At 43.9% G+C, this 22,466-nt stretch overlaps 1 protein-coding gene across 1 annotated transcript in view; it reads left to right on the plus strand.

Moving 5' to 3' along the window:
- Positions 1 to 22,466, plus strand: part of CTC1 (CST telomere replication complex component 1) — a 1,463,250-nt gene that overhangs the window by 306,918 nt on the left and 1,133,866 nt on the right. The window contains exon 6 of the mRNA XM_044070869.1: positions 22,120 to 22,446. Within this exon, the coding sequence (XP_043926804.1) occupies positions 22,120 to 22,446 (327 nt within the window). The remainder of the gene's footprint in view (positions 1 to 22,119; positions 22,447 to 22,466) is intronic.

Genomic DNA, 22,466 nt, shown 5'->3' on the forward strand with positions numbered 1-22,466 from the left:
CCAAGATTCAGGTAGCTGGGGACTCTGTCCCACAGGTTGCTGACAAATGAAGTCCCTACTCCAGATTAAGAAGTTATGTACTCACCATAACGTTCCATCTGAGTAGGTGGCTTCATTTGTTTGCAACCACCCCTCCCCCCCCTCCTTCCCCCTGGCCTTCAGAACTTGGTCCTGTTATATTATTCTATCTATTATGCTTGTTGGAATACCTTTCCAGGTATCCATAGAGGGGCAAACTTGATCTGAGGTCATAGGAGGTTGGCAGGGGATTATGGGTGAGGGGAGGAGCTAGGAGCTTGGATCCATAGCTATGCTACAAGTTGCCGGCTCGGATCTGATATCGGATCCAAGACCCACACATTGCAGACAAATGAAGCCACCTACTCAGATGGAACGTTATAGTGAGTACATAACTTCTTATTCCTCATTTTGAGTCTTAAAATGTCCATTTTCCTCACTGTTCCACATTTGAAGGGCATGTAATGCTTTCAGTGTTATGACTTTTTTAATTAATGTCTTGGACAGCTGAGAGATATGCTCAGCAATAATAAAAAATATTTTGACTTTGATCATATTTAGTGGCAGTGACAGTTTTAGGTGATACGGAAAACACTGGACATTGCGTAACCACATCACTTGTTATTCTGAATTTGTACTTGCACACAGTCCAGTGTTCTTCATTATTGCCGCACTTCCATCCCCCTATCCAAGACTGTCATAATTACAGATCCATGGTGAGAGTGTCTACAGTGGTAGTTGCAATCTGTAGTGGCACAGGCAGGCAGAACATTCCATCCTTCATCCCCCCAGTAGTGACAGTGACCACAGATGCAGTCTTCTAGAGTGAGTGAAAGATTATGAAGGAAGAATGGTCCAAGGTCTAACAGACAATCGGGTCAATATTCACATAAATGTCTTAGAGGTGAAGGCAGTTCCCCTAGTGCTGAAGGAGTTTCAGGACTGCGTTCCACAGACCGTGATATCTTTCAAATGGACAACTTGACAGCAGTTTGCTACTTCAGCAAGCAAAGAGGAGTCAGATCTTACTCCTTATGTCTGAAAGCAATGAGGTTTGGATAATGAGTACCACTTTCTAGAAGCGGCACACTTCTGGGGTACTCAGTAGCATTGTGGCCAGGCTCAGCAGAGAGGATCTCGTGCCTCACTAGTGAACCTTCAGTCCAGCACTGGTCCGACAGATGTTCAGTCATTGGGCACTGCTTGTTGTGATCTGTTTGCCACCCCATACCCCATCAAATGCAGCAACTATTTTGCTATGATTCTCCCTCCAGGACAGTCACTAAGGGACACATTGTCACATCAGTGCCCCCCTCCCACTTGGGGTCTGATACGTATACATGCTTCTTCCTTTAATATCTGGATTTCTGCAGAAAGAAATGAGGTATGTGTTAACAGTAATCCTCATAACCCCCCTTTATTGCAGACAGATATGTTTCCCCTTTTAAGGCCTTACCTTGAATCTCCCTGGCTGTTGGATCCCACTCAGGATCTAATTCACAGTGGTCTGTGAAGCCTCACCTGAACTTGCACAATCTGAAACCAACCGCTTGGTTTCTTCATTTACAACGATGGCCAGTGGTAAGCCTCTTCCCACAGTGGTAGTCAGGCTTCTACCCATAGGATCTATTGTAGCATATGGAAAAGATTTGTATCCTGGGCTTGTCTACAAAACATTGACCCAGTTTCTGCTCTGATTTCAGACATCGTGTCTTCTTGCCTTTCGTTTTGATTCATACTCTACTTTTTATTCAGGCTGTAATTTTTCTGTGATTAAGATGCAGAATTATAAAAAACAAAGGTGTGTACATATTACAATGATACTGCTTTTCAGCCATTTTGAAAAGACACATAGCTGTTTATCTCCTTTGGCCGTAAAAAACTGGATGAGAAGGTTTCTAAAATGTCCCATCTGAGATGGCTCTCAGACTGCATTTCCTTTATTTACATGGTCAACAATAAGACTGTTCCAAGCAAGTCAAGGACTCATTCTACGAAAGCTGTTGTAACTTCTTCTGCCTTCTGCAGGGCTGATTCAGTAGATGACATTTGTAAGGCTGCACCTTGTCTTCCAGGCATACCTTCATCAAGCATTAAAACTAGGCTGTCTCCCCATCATGAATCCACCCGGAATGCATCATAGCTTGGGATTCTGATCCACATGTTAGACCATGAAGGACTGAATAAATAGGATACAAAAGCTATCTATTTACCATAAAGATAGGTCTTCATTCATGCCCATGCAATACAGCAACCCTCCCTTTGTCTCCCTTTCCTATTCTGTAAGATCTATAGGATCCTTTGGTTTTAGGCTGTTTTGTCTCTATTTAGGCAAGGCTATCCATATCTAGGTCTTAGAACACTAAACAAGATCTGAGATAACCAGGGAAAGCGGTGCATTATAGACTGAACAATTCTAAAGGGGCTCGAGACACTGATATTCTGCTGAGTCAGATTGACAAGTGGCTCAAGGACCCACATGTATTGGATGGATATGAATGAAAGGATCTAGTGTATGCTAAATACATAACTTTTGTTTTTCTGACAAATCTTTGAAGATTGAACCCACTAAATAATGACATATAGTTGTGTTTCAGACTTCAGTCCTTCAGAAAATGCCTGCTAATTCAATACATGTTGTTGCAGCAACTTTCTAAGTTTATAAGAGTGGTGTTTAACATTTGTTCCTGATTTTTCACCTTTGCTCCCCCCAATTATTTTTGTCTTGTCCAGATTTCCTGGCACTTGTCCCCCTGTGTGGTATACTTGCAATTCCAGGCTGTTAGCATTTAGTGAGACCAATTTAGTTCTCTTTATAGTAAGGTTTTCCTTAGGATAAAGTCTCATCTCCTTAGAAAATGTGGTTTGTAAGATGTTCATAGTGTTACCCTGCTGCAGTCATCACACTTGGGTTATCCTGTCATCAGGCGGTCCCACAGTCGGCCGGAAATCCAAAGTCTTGGTACGGCATCGGTTGCTGTCGCCTCTTCCCTGACGTCAGTGCGCCAGTGGTATATATAATGCAACCGATGCCATTTTCTTCAGTCTTTCTTGCCACGCGGTGCCTGAAGCAGATGTTCATCGTGTTTCACTGTTGCAGTCATGACTGTAGGGTTCTCCCCTGCCGGCAGGCAGTCCTCGGTCGGCCAGAATCCCAAAGTCTGGGTCTGGCGTCGGCTGTTCAGCCATGCTCCCTGACGTCAGAGCGCCAGGAGTATAAAGCTGACAGCCGACGCCATGTTCTCCAGTCTTTCTTGCCGTGCGGTGATAGCAGTTCGCATTTGCCGGTCGGCTGACTCCTGAGAAATTCAGCTAAACGCACTTCAGTCCGAAGACTTTCTTCTCCTACTCAAAGCTAAGTACCCCGTTGGGGAAACTTTTTTCTTGCTCCAGTCCGATGTCAGAAAAAGTTAATAATTGTATTTCATGTGGGATGCAAATACCTCATAAGGATTTTCATTCTTACTGTATTCCTTGCTTAGGCCCTGACCACGATGTAGCTAGTTGTCGGTTTTGTGCTAGATTCAATCAACGTACCATTAAACAAAGGTACGATTTTGCATTTCATTACTTCGGTAGGCACTTTAATTACAAAATGTTGTCGGATTCGGTTCCGGCTACCAGAGTTCACAAACGACGCAAGGATAAAGGCAGGCCTCTGAGGTCCAAATCGGACGATATTGTACAAGCAGAGCCAGCTTCAGGTTCGGCCGTCGTCAGTGAGGTGCTTTTGCAGCCCCTGTCATCGGCCATTTCGGAACCGATGGCCGAAACGGACTCCCACGAGGAGCCAACAAGGCCTTTGAATATTTCTGTTGCAGGACCTTCGGACAATGCTCCTTCGGATGGGTCCGGAGCCGCTGTGCAGGTACCGGCTTCCGAAGGGGTTTTTAGGCCTACTCAGCTTCTAATAAAGGCAAAGCCAAAGACAAAGGCAAAGACTCCTTCAAAATCAAAGACTACAGCTCAGGCCTCTTCTGATCCGGCACCCAAGTCCCAGAAGCAGTTACTTAAGATGGCGGAGGACTTATGATTAGGGGTTCACATCCCCCTCCAGATAAAAGGCCAAGGCAGGAAGTGTATTATGACTCCTCTGATCAGGCTTCTGTTTCTTCAGTTTCTTCTTCTGACCAGGAATATTCTTTCCCTCCTTATGAGGATTCTGATGCTGAGGAATCCATTCCTTCAGCTTCCCCCCCCTGAGGATTTCTCTTTTGGGGAAATTTTACATGAAATGAGGGAACATTTTCACTGGGAAGGACAGGAGTACTCAGAATCTAAGAAAAGACTTGGGGATTTTCTTGTTCTTCCCCAACATAGACCCCTGGATATCCCTCCTATTTTGGATATTGTGGATGATGCTTTTTCGGAGGCTAACTTAACTCCAGACTCTTTTCCTCCAGCTCCTACTAAGTCAGACAGATATTATAGGGTTCCTGATTCCCACCAGTTTTTGTACAAGAATCCTACTGCTGATCCTGAAACCATTTCTCAAGGTCCTAAGGGGGTTAAGGCCGCTACTGCTAAAAATCCCATTCCCACTGAGAAGGACTCCAGATCTTTAGAAAGGTGGGGCAAAAAAGTATACACTTCTGCTACTTTATCTATTAGGGCTCTAAACTGTCAGTTTCATATGCTGAAATACCAGCAATTTCTTCTGTCTGTTTTGAAACAAAAGCTTACTTCCATTTCTACTTGTGCAGATGATAAGGAATTAGATGACTTAATGCATGCCACTGAACAAGTTGGGAAACATGGTTTACGCTGTGGATTTGATGCCTTGGAGGCTTCTTGTAGGGCTGCGGCCTCTGGTATAGTCATTAGAAGGCATGCTTGGTTAAAGGAACAAAGCTTGCCAGATCAAGTAAAAGCTAAGTTATTGGATGCTCCTGTCGAGCATAATGTTTTATTTGGACCTAAGGCTGAAGAGGTGATAAAGAAGATGGAGGACAAGGCAAAATCCATGCAAATGGTTAAAGATTTCTTACAAGTTCAGCCACCAAGATTTAGTAGGAATTGGCCTACAAAAAACTGGTCCTTTCCCAATTCAGACAGGCCTCAGAGGGGTAGATACAGACGCTCCCGAGGAAGGCCTCAAACGCAAGCCTCTTATAGACCAAGACAGTGGACTGCTTCCACCCCTAGGGGAGGAGAGGACAAGTCACAAGCTCATAGAAAACAGGCTCAATAACTCCCTCTGTTGGGCTGCAGGAACTTCTTGCCTGGAAGCCCCTCTCGGAGGAAAACTTTCTCTTTTTCACCTAAATTGGACTCGTATAACCCAAGACAAGTGGGTTCTGGATGTGGTTTTAAGAGGTTACAAATTCCATTTTCATACCCTACCAAGACCATGCGGATGGCCGGAACTTCCAAAACACCAATGGTTAGAGGCCTTAAACCAGGGGGAGGCTCTCTTGGCTATAAAAGCCATAGAACTGGTTCCACTTTCAGAGATAGGCCAAGATTTTTTACTCAAGGCTCTTTCTAGTCCCCAGAAAGCAAAATTCATGGAGACCCATTCTGGATCTGTCAGTCTTGAACACTTTTCTCGAGATACCAAAATTCAAGATGCTTACCCTACAGCAGCTACTTCCATTGCTGACCAAAAATGCATGGATGGTAACTTTGGATTTAAAGGAGGCATATTTACACATTCCCATCAGGCAGGAATGCAGAAAATACCTCAGGTTCAGGGCCGGATCGAGGCACTATCAATTCTCTGCGCTGCCCTTTGGATTGTCTACTGCGCCCAGGGTCTTCACCAAATGCCTGGCTCCAGTAGTAGCTTATTGCAGACTCAAGGGAATTCAAATTTACCCTTATCTGGATGATTGTCTAATTCAGGTAGACAGCAAGGATGTCTTACTCCAGCATCTAGAATTTGTTCAGAACCTTCTCAAGTTCCTGGGATTCTCTGTAAACATAAAAAAGTCAAATTTGACACCCTCACAACAGATAACTTTTCTGGGTGCTCTTCTAAACACCACAACTCAGATGGCATTTCTGATATCCGAAAAACAATTACAGCTGGCTTCAACTTTCAAAACCTTGGCAACTTTAACTCAGCTTTCTGCAAGGAAATTCCTGCAGGCTTTGGGTTACATGGCCTCCTGCATCCTTCTCGTACCATATGCAAGACTACATATGAGGAAAATTCAGTGGTACCTAAAAAGTGTATGGTCTCAGCATTGCCACAGTTTAGACATACAGATCACCGTCCTGCCTTGTCTCCCAACAGTAATTCCTTTGGTGGTCCAAGGCATGCACTCTAAACATAGGAAAAGCCTTCAGTCTGCCTCCAGCCACTCAGATACTAACCACAGATGCTTCAGATTATGCATGGGGAGCCCATTTTCAGGGCAACTGTCTGCAGGGCCTTTGGACAAAGGATCAGAATCTCCTGCATATCAATTTAAAGGAAATGTTAGCCGTACAGAACGCTCTATTGGCTTTCAAGAATCTTCTACAACCAGGACAGCTGCTAATACGGACAGACAACACCACAATTATGTGGTACATAAACAAGCAAGGGGGATCTCATTCCTATCCCCTTTGCAGACTAGCCATGAATCTATGGAACACAGCTCTAGCTTGCAAACTGGAACTTCAAGCTCAGTTTCTACCAGGGAAGCAAAACTTCCTGGCAGACAGTCTGAGCAGAAACCTGTCGGATCCACACGAATGGATGCTGGACACCAAAATATTCAGGATGATTACAGCAGTCTGAGGATGTCCTCACGTAGACCTCTTTGCATCCCATCTCAATCATCAACTACAGATTTTTTGCACCAGGACTTTCCACAAACTAGCTTGGAAAGTGGATGCACTATCATTCAGTTGGAGAAACCACTCGGGGTATGCCTTCCCGCCTCTACCTCTTCTTCCACGGGTGTTATTAAAGATCAAACAGGACAAGCCCAAGATGATAATTTTGCTGGCCCCAAATTGGCCTCGACAATTTTGGTACCCAACTCTGAAAAACCTTTGTCTGGCGCCCCCTTGGGTATTACCTCAGACTCCGAACCTTCTGTCCCAGCACCAGGGTCAGGCTCTGCACTCCCAGGTCAAAACTCTCAGCCTGGCGGCCTGGTTAATCCAGTGCCCTTGATTCATTCTCTCCTATCCAAGCAGGTTATGGATGTCATTATAGAAGCCAGACGTCCTAGCACTAGAAAATCTTATGCAGGAAAATGGGAAAGATTTTGCACCTGGATGCAGGCTCAGGATTCAGATCCTCTTCTTCCTAACATTACTCTGATTTTACTTTACCTGACAGACCTCTTACATAAGGGTCTTTCTTTCTCTTCCATAAAGATCCATGCTTCTGCTATTTCTGCTCATTATAATACAGACCCTCCTATCTTTTCCCATCAGCTCATGAGACAGTTTCTCAGAGGAGCTAAGAACTTAAGGCCCCCTAGATCTCCTCCCATTCCTGCTTGGGATCTCAACTATGTTTTGGAAAAACTCACTTTACCTCCTTTTGAGCCTGCTGCCACTTCGGACATCAAGTTTTTATCTTGGAAGACAGCCATTCTGTTAGCTCTGACCTCTGCCAGGAGAGTTTCGGAGTTGCAAGCTCTCATGGCTGTGGAACCTTATATTATTTTTCATCAAGACAGGGTGTCTTTAAGGACTAATCCTTCTTTCATGCCTAAGGTAGTTTCCAAAGTGGCTTTAAATCAAACTATTCACGTGCCAACTTTTTTCCCCAGTCCTCAAAATAAGGGGGAAAGGATATTGCATTCCCTGGATGTACACAGACAACTACGTTTTTACCTGGACAGAACCAAGGACAACAGAAAATGAGAGCAATTGTTTGATGTTCTTCATCTCACATTGCTGCAGTCCTAACACTTGGGTAGTCCGCTGTCCCTCGGTCGGCCCGAATATCAGAGTATAAGTCTGACGTCGGTCAAGGCGCATTTGACTGACATCAGAACGTCAGGGTACAAATGCGCATGACCGACGTCATATCCTCAGTCTTTTTTGCCGCATGGTCCGATGCAGAAGCAGTGTTGCAAGTGCCGTTCGGCGTTCTGAAATTTTTCGAATTCGTAGTTTCAGACCGAAGTCTGAGTTGGTTAAGTACCCCGTTGGGGAATATTTTGGTTTTTTTCTTGCCTCAGTGGTTTACCGGATGTCAGAAAAAGTGAATAACTGTATTTCTTGTGGGAAACAGATTCCGCATAGGGACTACCATAATTTGTGTATACCTTGTTTGGGACCTGAGCACGACGTTGTTGGGTGTCGCTTTTGTGCTAGGTTTAATAAACGCACTATAAAGCGAAGATTGGATTGTGCCAGGTTGGTCTTTGGGAAGCGGTGCAATTACAATATGCCGTCGGATGCTCCGGCGCCGGCTTCCTCAAAGAAGCGCAAGGACAGGGCAGCTAAACCTAGGTTAGAGGAGTCGTCCGAACCGGACGCCGGTTCTTTAGAGGCGTCAGGGGAACCGGTGGTTCCGACGGAGGCCTCTCTGGAGTCCCAGGGAGAAACTTTGATTTTACAGGATGTGGCCTCCCAGGAGGCAGGTCAGGCTATAGGGGCTTCTCAGATTACTTTACTCCCCTCCCTTCCTAAGGTGTCTAGGCCCTCTCTTTCTGCTTCCAAGGCTTCTCCTAGAGGCAGGTCCAGTTTAGCTACTGTGGGTGTCACTCCTAGTTCTTCAGGTTCTGTGCCCAAGAAGCACATGCTTAAAATGGCAGAAGATTTAATTACTTTAATTAGAGGCTCTATGCCCCCTCCTGATAAGAGGCCTAGGTTGGAGCCAGTGTTGGGGGATTATGAGCAGGCTTCGGATGTGTCTGAGTCTTCGGCTGAAGACTTGCAGGAGTATTCTCATTATTCTGATACTGATGTTGATGATTCTACTCCTTCTGCTTCTCCTCCTGAGGATTTTTCTTTTTCAGAGACCCTTCACTCCATGAGAGAGCACTTTAAATGGGAAGGTCAGGACTTCTCTGACTCCAGGAAAAGGCTTAGGGAATTTTTGTTTTTACCCCAGCATAGGCCTTTGGCTATACCTCCTGTTTTGAATGTGGTGGATGATGTGTTTGCAGAGGCTTCTCTTAATCCTGATTCTTTGCCTCCTGCTCCTGTTAAACCAGATAGGTATTACAGGGTGCCTGAATCTCATAAGTATCTTTTTAAGAGTCCTAGGGCAGACCCTGAAACTGTTAGCCAGGGGCCTAAGGGTGTTAAGGCTTCTGTTGTCAAGAATCCGGTTCCTGCAGATAAAGAGGCCAGGGACTTGGATAGATGGGGAAAGAAAGTTTATACTTCTTCCTCTCTAGCCATGAGAGCTTTGAATTGCCAGTTTCACATGTTAAAATATCAAAATTATCTCCTTTCACAGTTGAAATCTAAGGTTGATGCTCTGGCGGAAGGTATTGATTGTAAAGAGTTACAGGATTTAGTGCATGTTTCTGAACAGGTGGGTAAGCATTCTTTGCAATGTGGTTTTGATGCTGTACAGGCCTCCTCTAGGGTGGCTGCCACTGGGTCAGTTCTTCGCAGGCATGCCTGGCTGAGGGATCAAAATTTATCTGACCATGTTAAAACTAGGATTTTGGATGCCCCTTTGCAATCTGATGTCTTGTTTGGTTCTCCTGTTGAGGCACTTTTAAAGAAAATGGAAGACAAGGCTAAGTCTATGCAGACTGTAAAAGATTTTTTGCGGGTTCAACCTCCAAAGTTTAGTAGAAATTGGCCTACTAAGGGGTGGACGTATCCTTCTTATGATTCCCAGTCTAGGGGTAGATCTAGACGTGGCAGGGGCAGAGGTCAGGGCTCTTTCAGGCCTAGAACTGGGGGTTCTCCTGCACAGTCTTCGGGTGAGGGCAGGGGTCAGTCCTTTCGTAAACAGACCCAATGACCTACCTTTTCAGCTGCCAGAACCTTCTCGCCTGGCAGCACCTTTGGGAGGAAGGTTGGCACTTTTCAAAGAAAATTGGAGTTTGATTACCCAAGACAGATGGGTGTTGGATATCATACATCACGGTTACAGGTTTTATTTCCATACCTTGCCTCCTTTCAAAGGCATGCCAGACATTCCTCCTCAACAAAGAATAGAGACTCACAAGCAAGTTTCTCTGTTACTCCAAATAGGGGCCATACAGCCGGTTCCTATGCCAGAAAGGGGCCTAGGATTTTATTCTCGCCTGTTCCTTGTACCAAAAAAGGGGAACACGTGGAGACCAGTTTTGGATTTGTCTATCCTCAACACTTATCTGGACATTCCCAAATTCAAAATGTTGACGTTACAACAACTTTTACCTCTGCTGGGCAAGGATCACTGGATGGTAACTTTGGATCTCAAGGAGGCTTACCTTCATGTTCCTATCAGACTAAGTTGCAGGAAATATCTGCGTTTTCGGACTGGGACTTCTCACTATCAGTTCTCTGCATTGCCCTTTGGCTTATCTACTGCCCAGAGTATTTACGAAAGTTCTGGCTCCAGTGATAGCTTTCTTCAGGCTAAAAGGAATACAAATCTATCCTTATTTGGACGATTGCCTGATTCTGGCTCAAGGAAAGGAAGAGCTTCTTCGTCATTTGGAATATGTGATAGCAGTGCTAAGATGCCTGGGGTATTCTGTGAACGAAATAAAGTCCAGTCTAGTACCCTCTCAAGACATGTGCTTTCTGGGTGTAAGACTGAATACAGCATCCCAGATGGCCTTTCTAACCCCGGACAAACAAAAGAATCTTTCCCTTTACTTCCATCATCTTTCTCTTCAGTCCGGGCTGACTGCAAGGACAGTCCTTCAAGCTTTAGGGTTCATGGCATCTTGTATTCTGGTGCTTCCCAATGCCAAACTGCATATGAGGAAGTTGCAATGGTATCTCAAAAATGTATGGACACAGCACTGCCAGGATCTGGACACTGTCATTCAAATAATACCTTGCATTCAAAAGGAATTTTTGTGGTGGGCTCAGGAATGTCACCTAAACAAGGGACTCTCTGTGACCCGGCCAGAGGCGAGTCAGATTCTAACAACAGATGCCTCAGACAAAGCTTGGGAGCTCATCTAAGCGGAAAGTGGATACAAGACAAGTGGCCTGTCAGACTACTGCATCTGCATATCAATTTGAAGGAGATGTTAGCAGTCCAGTTTGCATTAATAGCTTTCAAGGATTTACTTCTTCCAGGGCAGGTGTTGATTCTAACAGACAACACAACTGTCATGTGGTACATCAACAAGCAAGGGGAAACACATTCTTATCCTCTATGCAGGCAAGCAGTGATTTTGTGGGAGACTGCTCTCAGTTTACAACTAAGTCTTCAGGCAAGGTTTCTGCCGGGAGCACAGAACTCCTTAGCAGATGTGTTAAGCAGACAAATCATGGATCCCCACGAGTGGAAACTGGATCTTCATGTATTTCAAAAATTGACAGTGTCCTGGGGAACTCCAGACATAGATCTGTTCGCTTCTCCACTAAACCACCAGCTGCCAAAGTTTTGCACGAAGAGGTTTCATCCCACAGCTTGGAAAGTGGATGCTCTTTCTTTCAGTTGGAAAAATCTTCATGTGTATGCCTTTCCACCTCTGCCTCTCCTCCCAAAGGTACTTCTGAAGGTCAGACAGGACAAGCCAAGGATGATTTTGATAGCTCCAGATTGGCCTCAACAGCACTGGTACCCATTACTGAGAAGTCTAGTACGGAAGCCTCCATGGCCTTTACCTTTGATACCACATCTGTTGACCCAGGAGGACAGCCATCTGCTCAATGTCAAACTTCACTCTCTTCACCTAACAGCCTGGCATATTCTGTTTTAAACCATAGAGGGTCTCAACTTCCACAACAAGTTTTGAATGTGATTTTGGAAGCTAGAAGGCCTAGTACAAGGAAAGTGTACGCAGATAAATGGAAGAGATTTTTGTTTTGGAGTGCAGCTAAGGATTTGGATGTTTCTGAGCCTGATTTAAGTGTGGCTCTTCAATATCTTACTGAGTTATTGGACAAAGGTTTGTCCTTCTCTTCTATTAAGATTCATGCTGCAGCAATTTCAGCTCACTATGACTGTGACCCACCATTGTTTTCTCATCCTTTGTTCAAGCAATTTCTTAGAGGGCAAAGAATATAAGACCCCACGAAGAGCTCCTACTCCTGCTTGGGATCTCAATTTTGTGTTGGAGAAACTCACTCTACAACCTTTTGAGCCTGCAGCTACTGCTGAGTTGAAATATTTGTCATGGAAAACTGCTTTTTGTTGGCCATTACCTCTGCAAGAAGGGTTTCTGAATTGCAGGCCCTTATGGCAGTTGAGCCTTTCTTAATTTTTCATAAGGACAGGGTATCTTTACGTACTAATCCTTCCTTTATGCCTAAAGTGGTTTCTAGTGTGGCTTTAAACCAAACTATTCATTTGCCTACTTTTATGCAAATCCCCAAAATAAAGGGGAAAAGATTTTGCACACTTTAGATGTACACAGGCAGTTGCGATATTATTTGGACAGAACTAAAGGATTCAGACAATCTCAGCAGTTATTGGTTTCTTTTGCTTTGTGCTCTCAGGGCAAGCCCGTGTCAAAACAAACTATTTCTAAGTGGATTGGATTTTGCATTGCTTTCTGTTATTCCCATCATGGCAAAGAGATTCCAGCTGGGATTAGGCCTCATTCCACTAGGGCTACTGCCACTTCAACAGCTTTTTTGAGGGGGGTGGCAACTAAGGATATTTTGGAGGCAGCCACTTGGAGTTCAGTGCATACCTTTTCTAGGCATTACCACCTTCCACTGTACTCTAGATCCAGGGCTGGTTTTGCCACTGCTGTGTTGCAGGGCATTTTGGCAGCTCCTGCTTCTATATAATTTAGCTATCCTCCCTTACCTCTGCTTTGGGATTCTACCCAAGTGTTAGGACTGCAGCAATGTGAGATGAAGAACATAGTACAGTTTTGTACCTACCATAAATGTAGATGTTCGAAGATCCACATTGCTGCAGTCCAATTTACCCTCCCTCCTTCCCCTCTGTAGTTTGAGGTGGTTGTGTGGGTTGAGTTATCCATCTGAGGTATATTGTGTATTTTGTATATATATGGTGTGTATTGTACATATTTTTGATATTAGGCTGGTTGGTTGTTTAGTTGTTGTTTTTGGGTTTGGACCTTTCTTTTTAGGGTCTTCTGACATCTGGGGCAAGAAAAGACTGAGGATATGACGTCGGTCATGCGCATTTGTACCCTGACGTTCTGATGTCAGTCAAATGCGCCTTGACCGACGTCAGCCTTATACTCTGATATTCGGGCCGACCGAGGGACAGCGGACTACCCAAGTGTTAGGACTGCAGCAATGTGGATCTTCGAACATCTACATTTATGGTAGGTACAAAACTGTACTTTTCTTATGCTTCAAGTTCCCAAGGTAAAGCTATTTCAAAACAGACCATTTCTAAATGGATTGCTCATGGAATCAGATTTTGTTATTCACATCATGGAAAGCAAATCCCAGGGAGTATAAGGACTCACTCTACCAGAGCTGCTGCCACTTCAGCTGCCTTCCTCAGAGGTGTTCCTACCAAAGACATTTTGGAAGCTGCAACTTGGAGTTCAGTGCATACTTTTTCCAAGCACTATAATCTACCTCTTTACTCTAAGTCTAGGGCAGGCTTTGCTTCTGCTGTCTTGCAGGGCCTTTTAGCTGCCCCCTCTTCTTTATGACCACCTCCCTTTTTATTCTGCTTTGGGATTTTCAACGCTACAGTCATGACTGCAACAGTGAAACACGATGAACATAGTACAGTTGTGTACACCTACCATAAATGTAGATGTTCGAGTGTCTTCACTGTTGCAGTCTGGGTTTCCCTCCCTCCTGTCCCCTCTTATTTTTTTCTTTTGTGTGGTTCCCTTTTCACCCTTTTTTTGAGGTGTATTTGCAAAGGGTATGGGATCTTTCTTATTTTGGAGCACCTGACATCTGGGGCAAGAAAAACTGGAGAACATGGCGTCGGCTGTCAGCTTTATATTCCTGGCGCTCTGACGTCAGGGAGTATGGCTGAACAGCCGACGCCGGACCCAGACTTTGGGATTCTGGCCGACCGAGGACTGCCTGCCGGCAGGGGAGAACCCTACAATCATGACTGCAACAGTGAAGACACTCGAACATCTACATTTATGGTAGGTGTACACAACTGTACTTTCGCAAGTGCCGGTCGGCCAACTCCTGAGATTTTCAAATTCGAATTTCAGACCGAAGTCTTCTATAAAGCTAAGTACCTTGTTGGGGAAACTTTTCTTGCCTCAGACCGATGTCAGAAAAAGTTAACAATTGTATTTCTTGTGGGAAGCAAATACCTCATAAGGATTTTCATTCTTTTTGCATACCTTGCCTAGGCCCAGAGCACGACGTCACTACTTGTCAGTTTTGTGCTATGTTTAATAAGCGTACTATTAAAAGACGCTTTGATTTCGCATGACACTACTTCGGTAGGAAATTTAACTACACCATGCCGTCAGCGCAACCGACTACCAGTGTGCACAAAAAACGCAAGGATAAGGACAGACAGCCCAGGCCTAAGCCAGATTCCGAGGCCTTGGCTGATCCGGTCTCCGGTTCTCCGGTCCTCAGTGAGGCTCCGACGCAGCCCCTGACTACCGCAGATCTGGAACCCGAGACCGCTATGGAACTTTTGGCGGAATGCACCAGGCCGACGCAGCCATTTAGTTCAGGCCCGTCCAACGACATTGCTACAAAAGACGTCGGTGCTGCAGAAACGCCATCGGTTTCTGAAGACGTTTTCAGACCGACGACTCTCACCATTAAAACGTTTTCTAAGTCGAAGACTCCTACTAAATCTAAAAGGACTGCACTTCAGTCTCCTGTTCAAGGCCCTATGCCTAAGAAACAGATGCTTAAAATGGCTGAAGATTTGATTTCTCTAATCAGGGGTTCCCAGCCCCCTCCTGACAAAAGGCCTAGACAAGAGGAAGATTATGCATCCTCTGAACAAGTGTCCATTTCTTCAGACTCCTCTGAGGACCAAGATTACTCCTTCTCTCCTTATGAAGATTCTGATGCTGAGGACTCTATTCCCTCAGCTTCTCCTCCTGAGGACTACTCCTTTGGGGAAACTTTACACACTATGAGGGAACATTTTCACTGGGAAGGTCAGGATTACTCTGACTCGAAGAAAAGGCTCAGAGAGTTTCTTTTACTCCCCCAACACAGACCACTAGCCATCCCACCAGTTTTGGACATTGTGGATGATGTTTATTTAGAATCCAGTTTCAACCCAGACTCTCTACCTCCTGCTCCGGCTAAGCCTGACAGATACTATAGAGTGCCTGATTCCCACAAATTTCTTTACAAAAGCCCTGTAGCTGACCCAGAGACTATCTCCCAGGGTCCCAAGGGGGCTAAGGCTTCTATGGCTAAAAACCCAGTACCTTCTGAGAGGGATTCCAGAGCACAAGACAGGTGGGGGAAAAAGGTTTACACCTCCGCCACACTAGCTATGAGGACACTGAATTGCCAATTTCACATGCTTAAGTATCAGCAATTCCTAATCTCTCAGTTAAAGCAAAGAATAACCACTCTCCCTCAACAATCTGAATTGAAAGAAGTACAGGATCTGTTGCACGCCACTGAGCAGGTGGGCAAACATACCTTACAATGTGGGTTTGATTCTTTGGAGGCCTCCTGCAGAGCAGCTGTCACTGGGTCTGTTATACGCAGGCATGCTTGGTTAAAGGAACAAACTCTGCCTGATCATGTTAAAGCAAAACTACTGGATGCTCCCTTACAGCAGGATGTTCTTTTTGGAGTTAAAGCAGAAGTTGTTTTAAAGAAAATGCAGACAGTCAAAGATTTCCTACAGGTACAACCCCCTTGCTTCAACAGAAACTGGCCAACAAAAAATTGGTCCTTTTCAGCTACTGACAGACCACAGAGGGGTAAATACAGACGCCCAAGGGGCAGAGGACAACCACAAGCCCAGTATAAACCTCGCCAATGGGGCACTACAACACTAAAGAGAGGAGAAGACAGGTCGCAATCCACCAGAAGGCAAACTCAATGACTTGCACCTCATCTGGCCAAGCAATACACTCTTGGCAGCCCCCTTGGGGGGAAAACTTGCACTTTTTGCAGACAACTGGCACATTGTCACAAAGGACAAATGGGTCCTAGACATAATTTTACGAGGATACAGATTCCACTTTCACACCTTGCCAATGAAAAGTGGAATGCCAAACCTGCCACAAAATCAATGGGCAGAGGCACAAAAAACAAATTACAGCTCTCATGGACATGAGAGCCATTCAACTGGTACCTACTCGAAAGCAAGCCCAAGGATTTTACTCAAGACTCTTTCTAGTGCCCAGAAAGGACAATGCCTGGAGACCAATTCTGGACCTTTCAATTCTAAACGCTTACTTACAAGTACCCAAATTCAAGATGCTAACACTACAGCAGCTACTTCCCATGTTGGGCAAGGAAGCATGGCTAGTAACGTTGGACCTCAAGGAGGCATACCTATGTCCCTATAAGACAAAGTTGCAGAAGATACCTCCGTTTCATTGCAGGTTCAACCCATTACCAATTCTCTGCACTGCCCTTTGGCTTATCTACTGCCCCCAGAGTCTTTACAAAATGCCTGGCACCAGTAATTGCATACTGCAGACAAAAAGGAATTCAAATATATCCATACCTGGATGACTGCCTCATCCAAGCAGAAAGCAAAGACATTCTCTTACATCTTCTGGCCTTTGTAAAGCAAGTACTAAACTGCATGGGGGTACACAGTAAACGAAAAGAAGTCAAAATTAAGTACCCTCACAAATAATGACATTCCTGGGTGCCAGCTTGAATACAACGGCCCAGAAGACTTATCTTACACCAGACAAACAACTACAACTGACTCAGTGTTTCAAGACAATGGCAACAAAGACCCAATTAACTGCAAGAAAAATTCTGCAGGCCTTGGGCTTCATGGCATCTTGCATACTAATAATACCATTTGCAAAGCTGCATATGAGGAAATTACAGTGGTACCTAAAAAGCGTATGGTCTCAACACAGCCACAGCTTGGACACAATGATATCTCTCATTCCCTGCCTACAACAGAAATTTCTGTGGTGGTCACAGGCATGTCACCTCAACAAGGGTCAGCCTTTCACCTTGCCCCCAGCCAGGCAAACTTATCACAACAGATGCTTCAGATTACGCCTGGGGGCACGCATGGCAGGACAATGCATTCAAGGCCTATGGACTGCAGATCAAAGAAATCTGCACATAAATCAAAAAGAGATGCTAGCTGTACAGAAAGCTCTGACAGCCTTCAAGGATCTATTAAATCCAGGACAACTTGCAATAAAGACGGACAACACCACAGTAATGTGGTACATAAACAAACAAGGGGGTACACATTCCTACCCTCTATGCAGGCAAGCAATGATCTTATGGAACACAGCTCTGGCTTACCAAGTTCAGTTACAAGCTCAATTCCTGCCAGGACAGAAAAACACATTGGCAGATGACCTCAGCAGAAACATCAAGGATCCCCACGAGTGGAAACTAGATCCACAGATATTTGCAATGATAACTCAAAAATGGGGCCTTCCAGACATAGACCTGTTTGCCAGTCCTCAAAACTATCAACTAACAAAATTTTGTACAAGGACATTTCACCATCAAGCTTGGAAAGTAGACGCACTCACTTTCATTTGGAAAAACCTGACAGTATATGCCTTCCCTCCATTGCCTCTCCTCACAAAGGTTCTTCTGAAAGTCAAAAAGGAGAGACCACGAATGATTTTCATAGCCCCAGACTGACCACGCCAGCACTGGTACCCGCTATTGAGAAATATGGCCCACAGCCCACCATGGATATTGCCTCAAATCCCCCATTTGCTCACACAACAAAACAATCAGATTCTTCACAGCCAGCTCAAAACTTTAAATCTGGCTGCATGGCAAATCAACTAAACATCCAACCAGCTCCTCTTTCCCAAGCAGTTCTGGATGTTATTCTGGAAGCCAGAAGGCCAAGCACCAGGAAGGCTTATTCGGACAAATGGAAAAGGTTTTGTGCCTGGAACCAAGCTAAAGGCCAAGACACAATTCAGCCTCACATGCCTCACATTCTATAGTATTTAGCTGAGATGTTGCACAAAGGACTTTCTTTTTCCTCCATTAAAATCCATGCTTCAGCTATTTCAGCTCACTACAACACGGATCCACCTTTATTTTCACATCCTCTTCTAAGGCAGTTCCTCAGAGGGGCAAAAAACATTAGACCACCCAGGAGAGCTCCTACACCAACATGGGACCTCAATTTTGTTCTGGAAAAACTAACGCTGCCTCCCTTTGAACCAGCTTTCTCTGCAGATCTTCAGTTCCTATCATGGAAGACTGCCCTGCTCCTAGCAATAACTTCAGCTAGAAGAGTCTCAGAGCTACAGGCACTAATGGCAGTGGAACCTTTCCTCATTTTTCATCAAGACAGAGTTTCTCTATGAACTTAATCCTTCCTTTATGCCTAAGGTGGTTTCCAGTGTGGCTTTAAATCAGACCATCCACTTACCCACCTTCTTCCCAAATCCACAGAACAAAGGTGAGAGACTCCTGCATTCCTTGGACATTCACAGGCAACTTCGTTACTACTTGGACAAAACTAAGGCTTTCAGAAAATCTGACCAACTCTCTGTATCCTATGCTACAGCTTCTCAAGGGAAGGCTATATCAAAGCAAACCATTTCTAAATGGATAGGTCATTGCATACGTTTCTGCTATACCCATCATGGGAAACCAGTCCCTGCTAACATTAGGTCCCACTCTACCAGAGCAACAGCTACCTCTACAGCCTTTCTCAGGGGGGTTCCAACCAAGGAGATTTTAGAAGCTGCAACTTGGAGTTCAGTATACCCCTTTACCAAACACTATCACTTGCCTCTTTACTCTAAGACCAGGGCGGGCTTTGCCACTGCAGTTCTGCAGGGCCTTATAGCCTGCACTAACCCTCTGTGATACCTCCCCCCTTCCTTAGCTTTGGGATTCAACCCAAGTGTGATGACTGCAGCAGGGTAACACGATGAACATAGTACAGTTTTGTACCTACCATAAATGTAGATGTTCGAGTGTTCACCCTGCTGCAGTCCAGGTTACCTTCACTCCATCCCCTCTGACCTACTGGCTAAATCTCTTCTATACCTTACTGATGTATTTGCATATAGCTGAAGGGATTTTGTGTTTGTGCAGAGGTTACTCCATTTGGTTCTAAATTCTGACCACCTTTTTGGGGGCCACCTGACATCTGGGGCAAGAAAAACTGAAGAAAATGGTGTTGGTTGCATTATATATATACCCCTGGCGCACTGACGTCAGGGAAGAGGCGACAGCAACCAACGCCGGACCAAGACTTTGGAATTCCGGCCGACTGCGGGACCGCCTGATGACAGGATAACCCAAGTGTGATGACTGCAGCAGGGTGAACACTCTAACATCTACATTTATGGTAGGTACAAAACTGTACTTTTTGTTATAGCTCATTAAGCTGTAGTAATAGCTTCAGGTGTTTTACCAGGATCATCTTAGTGAAGGGGTCAATATTGCTTCTTCATATTTACATGAATATTTAGAAAAACACGGTGCATATAAACTAACAAAACATTATTTTTTAAAATGTACATGATGAGCAGTACAGCTATATTGATGTATAACCCCAGACTAGTATAGCTGGAGAAGATACTAAATGTTCATTCTTCCATTGTGTGTGTTGCCATACTTTGCATATTTCAGCAATCAACAGCATAATATTTCTTCTCCTACAAATCCACACAGCAGTATGAACAAAAATGCTACTAATTAATATATGTGTAGCTTTAGTTGTTACTGCCATGTAGTAAATTATTTACAAAATATAAACATTAATATTTTCTGTGCCTGTTGTGACTAACAGAATCCATTTTAAAATTTGCAGTCTAATGACCGCAGAGATGAACTTGTTTTGATTAGATTGCTGTTTATATTTCTAACATAGTTCTAGAGAGGTGAGCATTTGTTTTGCACTGAATTAATAACTTGATCTTATCAGCTAGCTGTGGTGGAGTTCAGTTCTTCACCTGACCATCTTTATCCCAGAGGCTCAAAGTGCAGGTTATCATTTGAGTAACTTCTAATGTTCCATATAGGTTCTGATTCTGTTTTCCAGTGTGCACAGAACTGACTATAATTTTTATCTGTTTGCTTCAAATTGAGAGGGAAAACTAGTTCAAGACAGAAAATTGTTCAAGCGTTTGGTTACGTGTTATTTTCTACAGCTGACAGGCCTTCTTGGCTCATTGTTGCTGTTGTATAAGGACATTACACTAGAGGGCAGCTGCTTGTAGTCAGGCTTCAGGAATTCCCCTACATTAGGCACTTGACACTGCAACACTTTGGTCATCCATCCTAACCTTCACCAAGTGCTGCCACTTGGGTTTGTAATCCATGAATAACCTATTTACTTGGCTGGGTTATCCTGCAAGTTGTCATGCAAAGATTTTTCTTTCCTTCCTTACCTCCTTGTTAAATGGGATAGGATCTGTTCCATTTATGAACTCATTTCAGATGCTCAAATAATATTGACTTGCAAGAACTTCTTTATTTGTAAATTTTTGAGAATTTCTGATGTGGGTTTCTTATTAATCCTCCCTTAGTTCCCATGTGAACATTGCTGTATATCTTGTATTTTAGACCCTTTTAGTTGTTGAATGCAAAGCATTTGTGTGGAAGGTTTATTTATTACAGCCATTTGTTTAACAGGAAGGTCAAGGGTGCCCATTTTCAGTGGAGGCCCAGAGAGAAAAGCTCCAGAAAAAATAGCAGTTAAGCATATCAACAAGAAACAAGGTTTAAACAATCAACAGAAATACATCAGAGTAGGAAAGGTGTATACAGCAATGTTAGAGAATAAATAATTTGCACAGAAGGAAAAATAAGAGTTATAAATTCAAATGGTGTACAGCATGGAATTCTATACAGTTGTGTATTACACACAGTATTTTTAGGATGGGTCTATGCTTATAGTTTTGATAGAGAGCAGGCAGTGCTTACATATTCAATATGTAGGAAGGATAGGTTGTAGGATGAAAATATGGAGGGAGGTTAAAAGACATAGAGGAAGATTAGATTATGCCTTAATAAACATTATTCAGATTTTGTTTTACAGAAAAGTCACTTGGCTTGAATAGAGGAGAACTTTGACAATGAAAGCATCTTTTAACATAGGCATTGGGGTATACTTGCATGGATCAAGGGTGTTGTGGTTCCCCAGTGCAGATGCTGAGATTGTTTACATTGGGTGCACAGCATAGCATATTGATATTGTTGGACACATTTTCACAAATTGCTCTCACTTTCTTACCTGTTAATATTTGACAGTCATACCTTCCTCCTCATGGATGCTCAGTTAATCTGATTTGCTCCTCAAAGGGTGAGGGCATTATGGCCTATTGTCTCCCTGGGGGAGTAAGATTCAAGCAGTGGGAGTTGTCATCCATGTAGGGATTAGGATTTTATTCTTAAGGCACTAACATTTCCCCCACATGCTGATTGACATCAAGAGATGGACATGCAATGCAAATTTATGAGGGGTGTTAATTACTTCAAAATTGGCATGATCCTTAGAAATCCCTTCTCCCTTTTGCTTGCAAGCACTCTCTGTGGCCACTTGTCTTCACGTGAAATTCTGGTCTTAGATTGTGTACCCTCAGGCAGGTGTGCTCATTTCTCATCCATAAGAAAGGACAACAGGCACAACCTTGTCACTCTTTTTCCTTCCCCCTCTAACACCTCTTGTCTTCATTAAAGCTGAGAATATATGGTGCAGTCGAGGCTTTATTCTTTTGTGCCAGACTACTGGTTTAGTTTCTCTAAATTATGTGGTTGTGAGAGTCCTGTTGTATTATTTTTTGGTTGACACTGTTCCATATATTCAAGTGCAGAACAGTGTCCTCAAATGCCTCATTCAGTGGGTACATTACTTAGTAATTCCTTTACTTTTATTTGAAGTTGAGCTCATTCATTGAGTTTTGGAATGTTAAGTTATACTTGTGCTCCTCTTCTAGATTGTAGAAGTTGTGCTATTGGTTATGTGTGCTGTTTATTCTGTTACAGGTGCCTTCCAGACTAAAGTGGCATCCCTGCTTTTGCCTAGAGAGACATTACCTTGTTACCACTGTGCGTGTTTCTAGATTAAAGTCCTGTGATCAGAAGGTATTTGTGGTGACTGATTCTTCAGAGTTGCATGTCTACAAGCAAGATTCTGTAAGGGAGCAAGGACTGAATGAATTAATATGCACAGGTGGACTGCAGAGGCTTGACATTTGTACAGATGTGGCAGATGGTTCGCTAGATTGCAGCCATTCAGAATGGTCAAGTTTGGAAACCATTGAGGAAGACAGTAAAACTGAAACAAGAGTCTCAAAATTGTTATCTTACAGAGTAAGTACTTCTTAACTACT

Source organism: Protopterus annectens, chromosome 4.part1 (genome assembly GCF_019279795.1).
Source record: "Protopterus annectens isolate FY-2018-M chromosome 4.part1, PAN1.0, whole genome shotgun sequence".
NCBI lineage: Eukaryota > Metazoa > Chordata > Ceratodontiformes > Protopteridae > Protopterus > Protopterus annectens.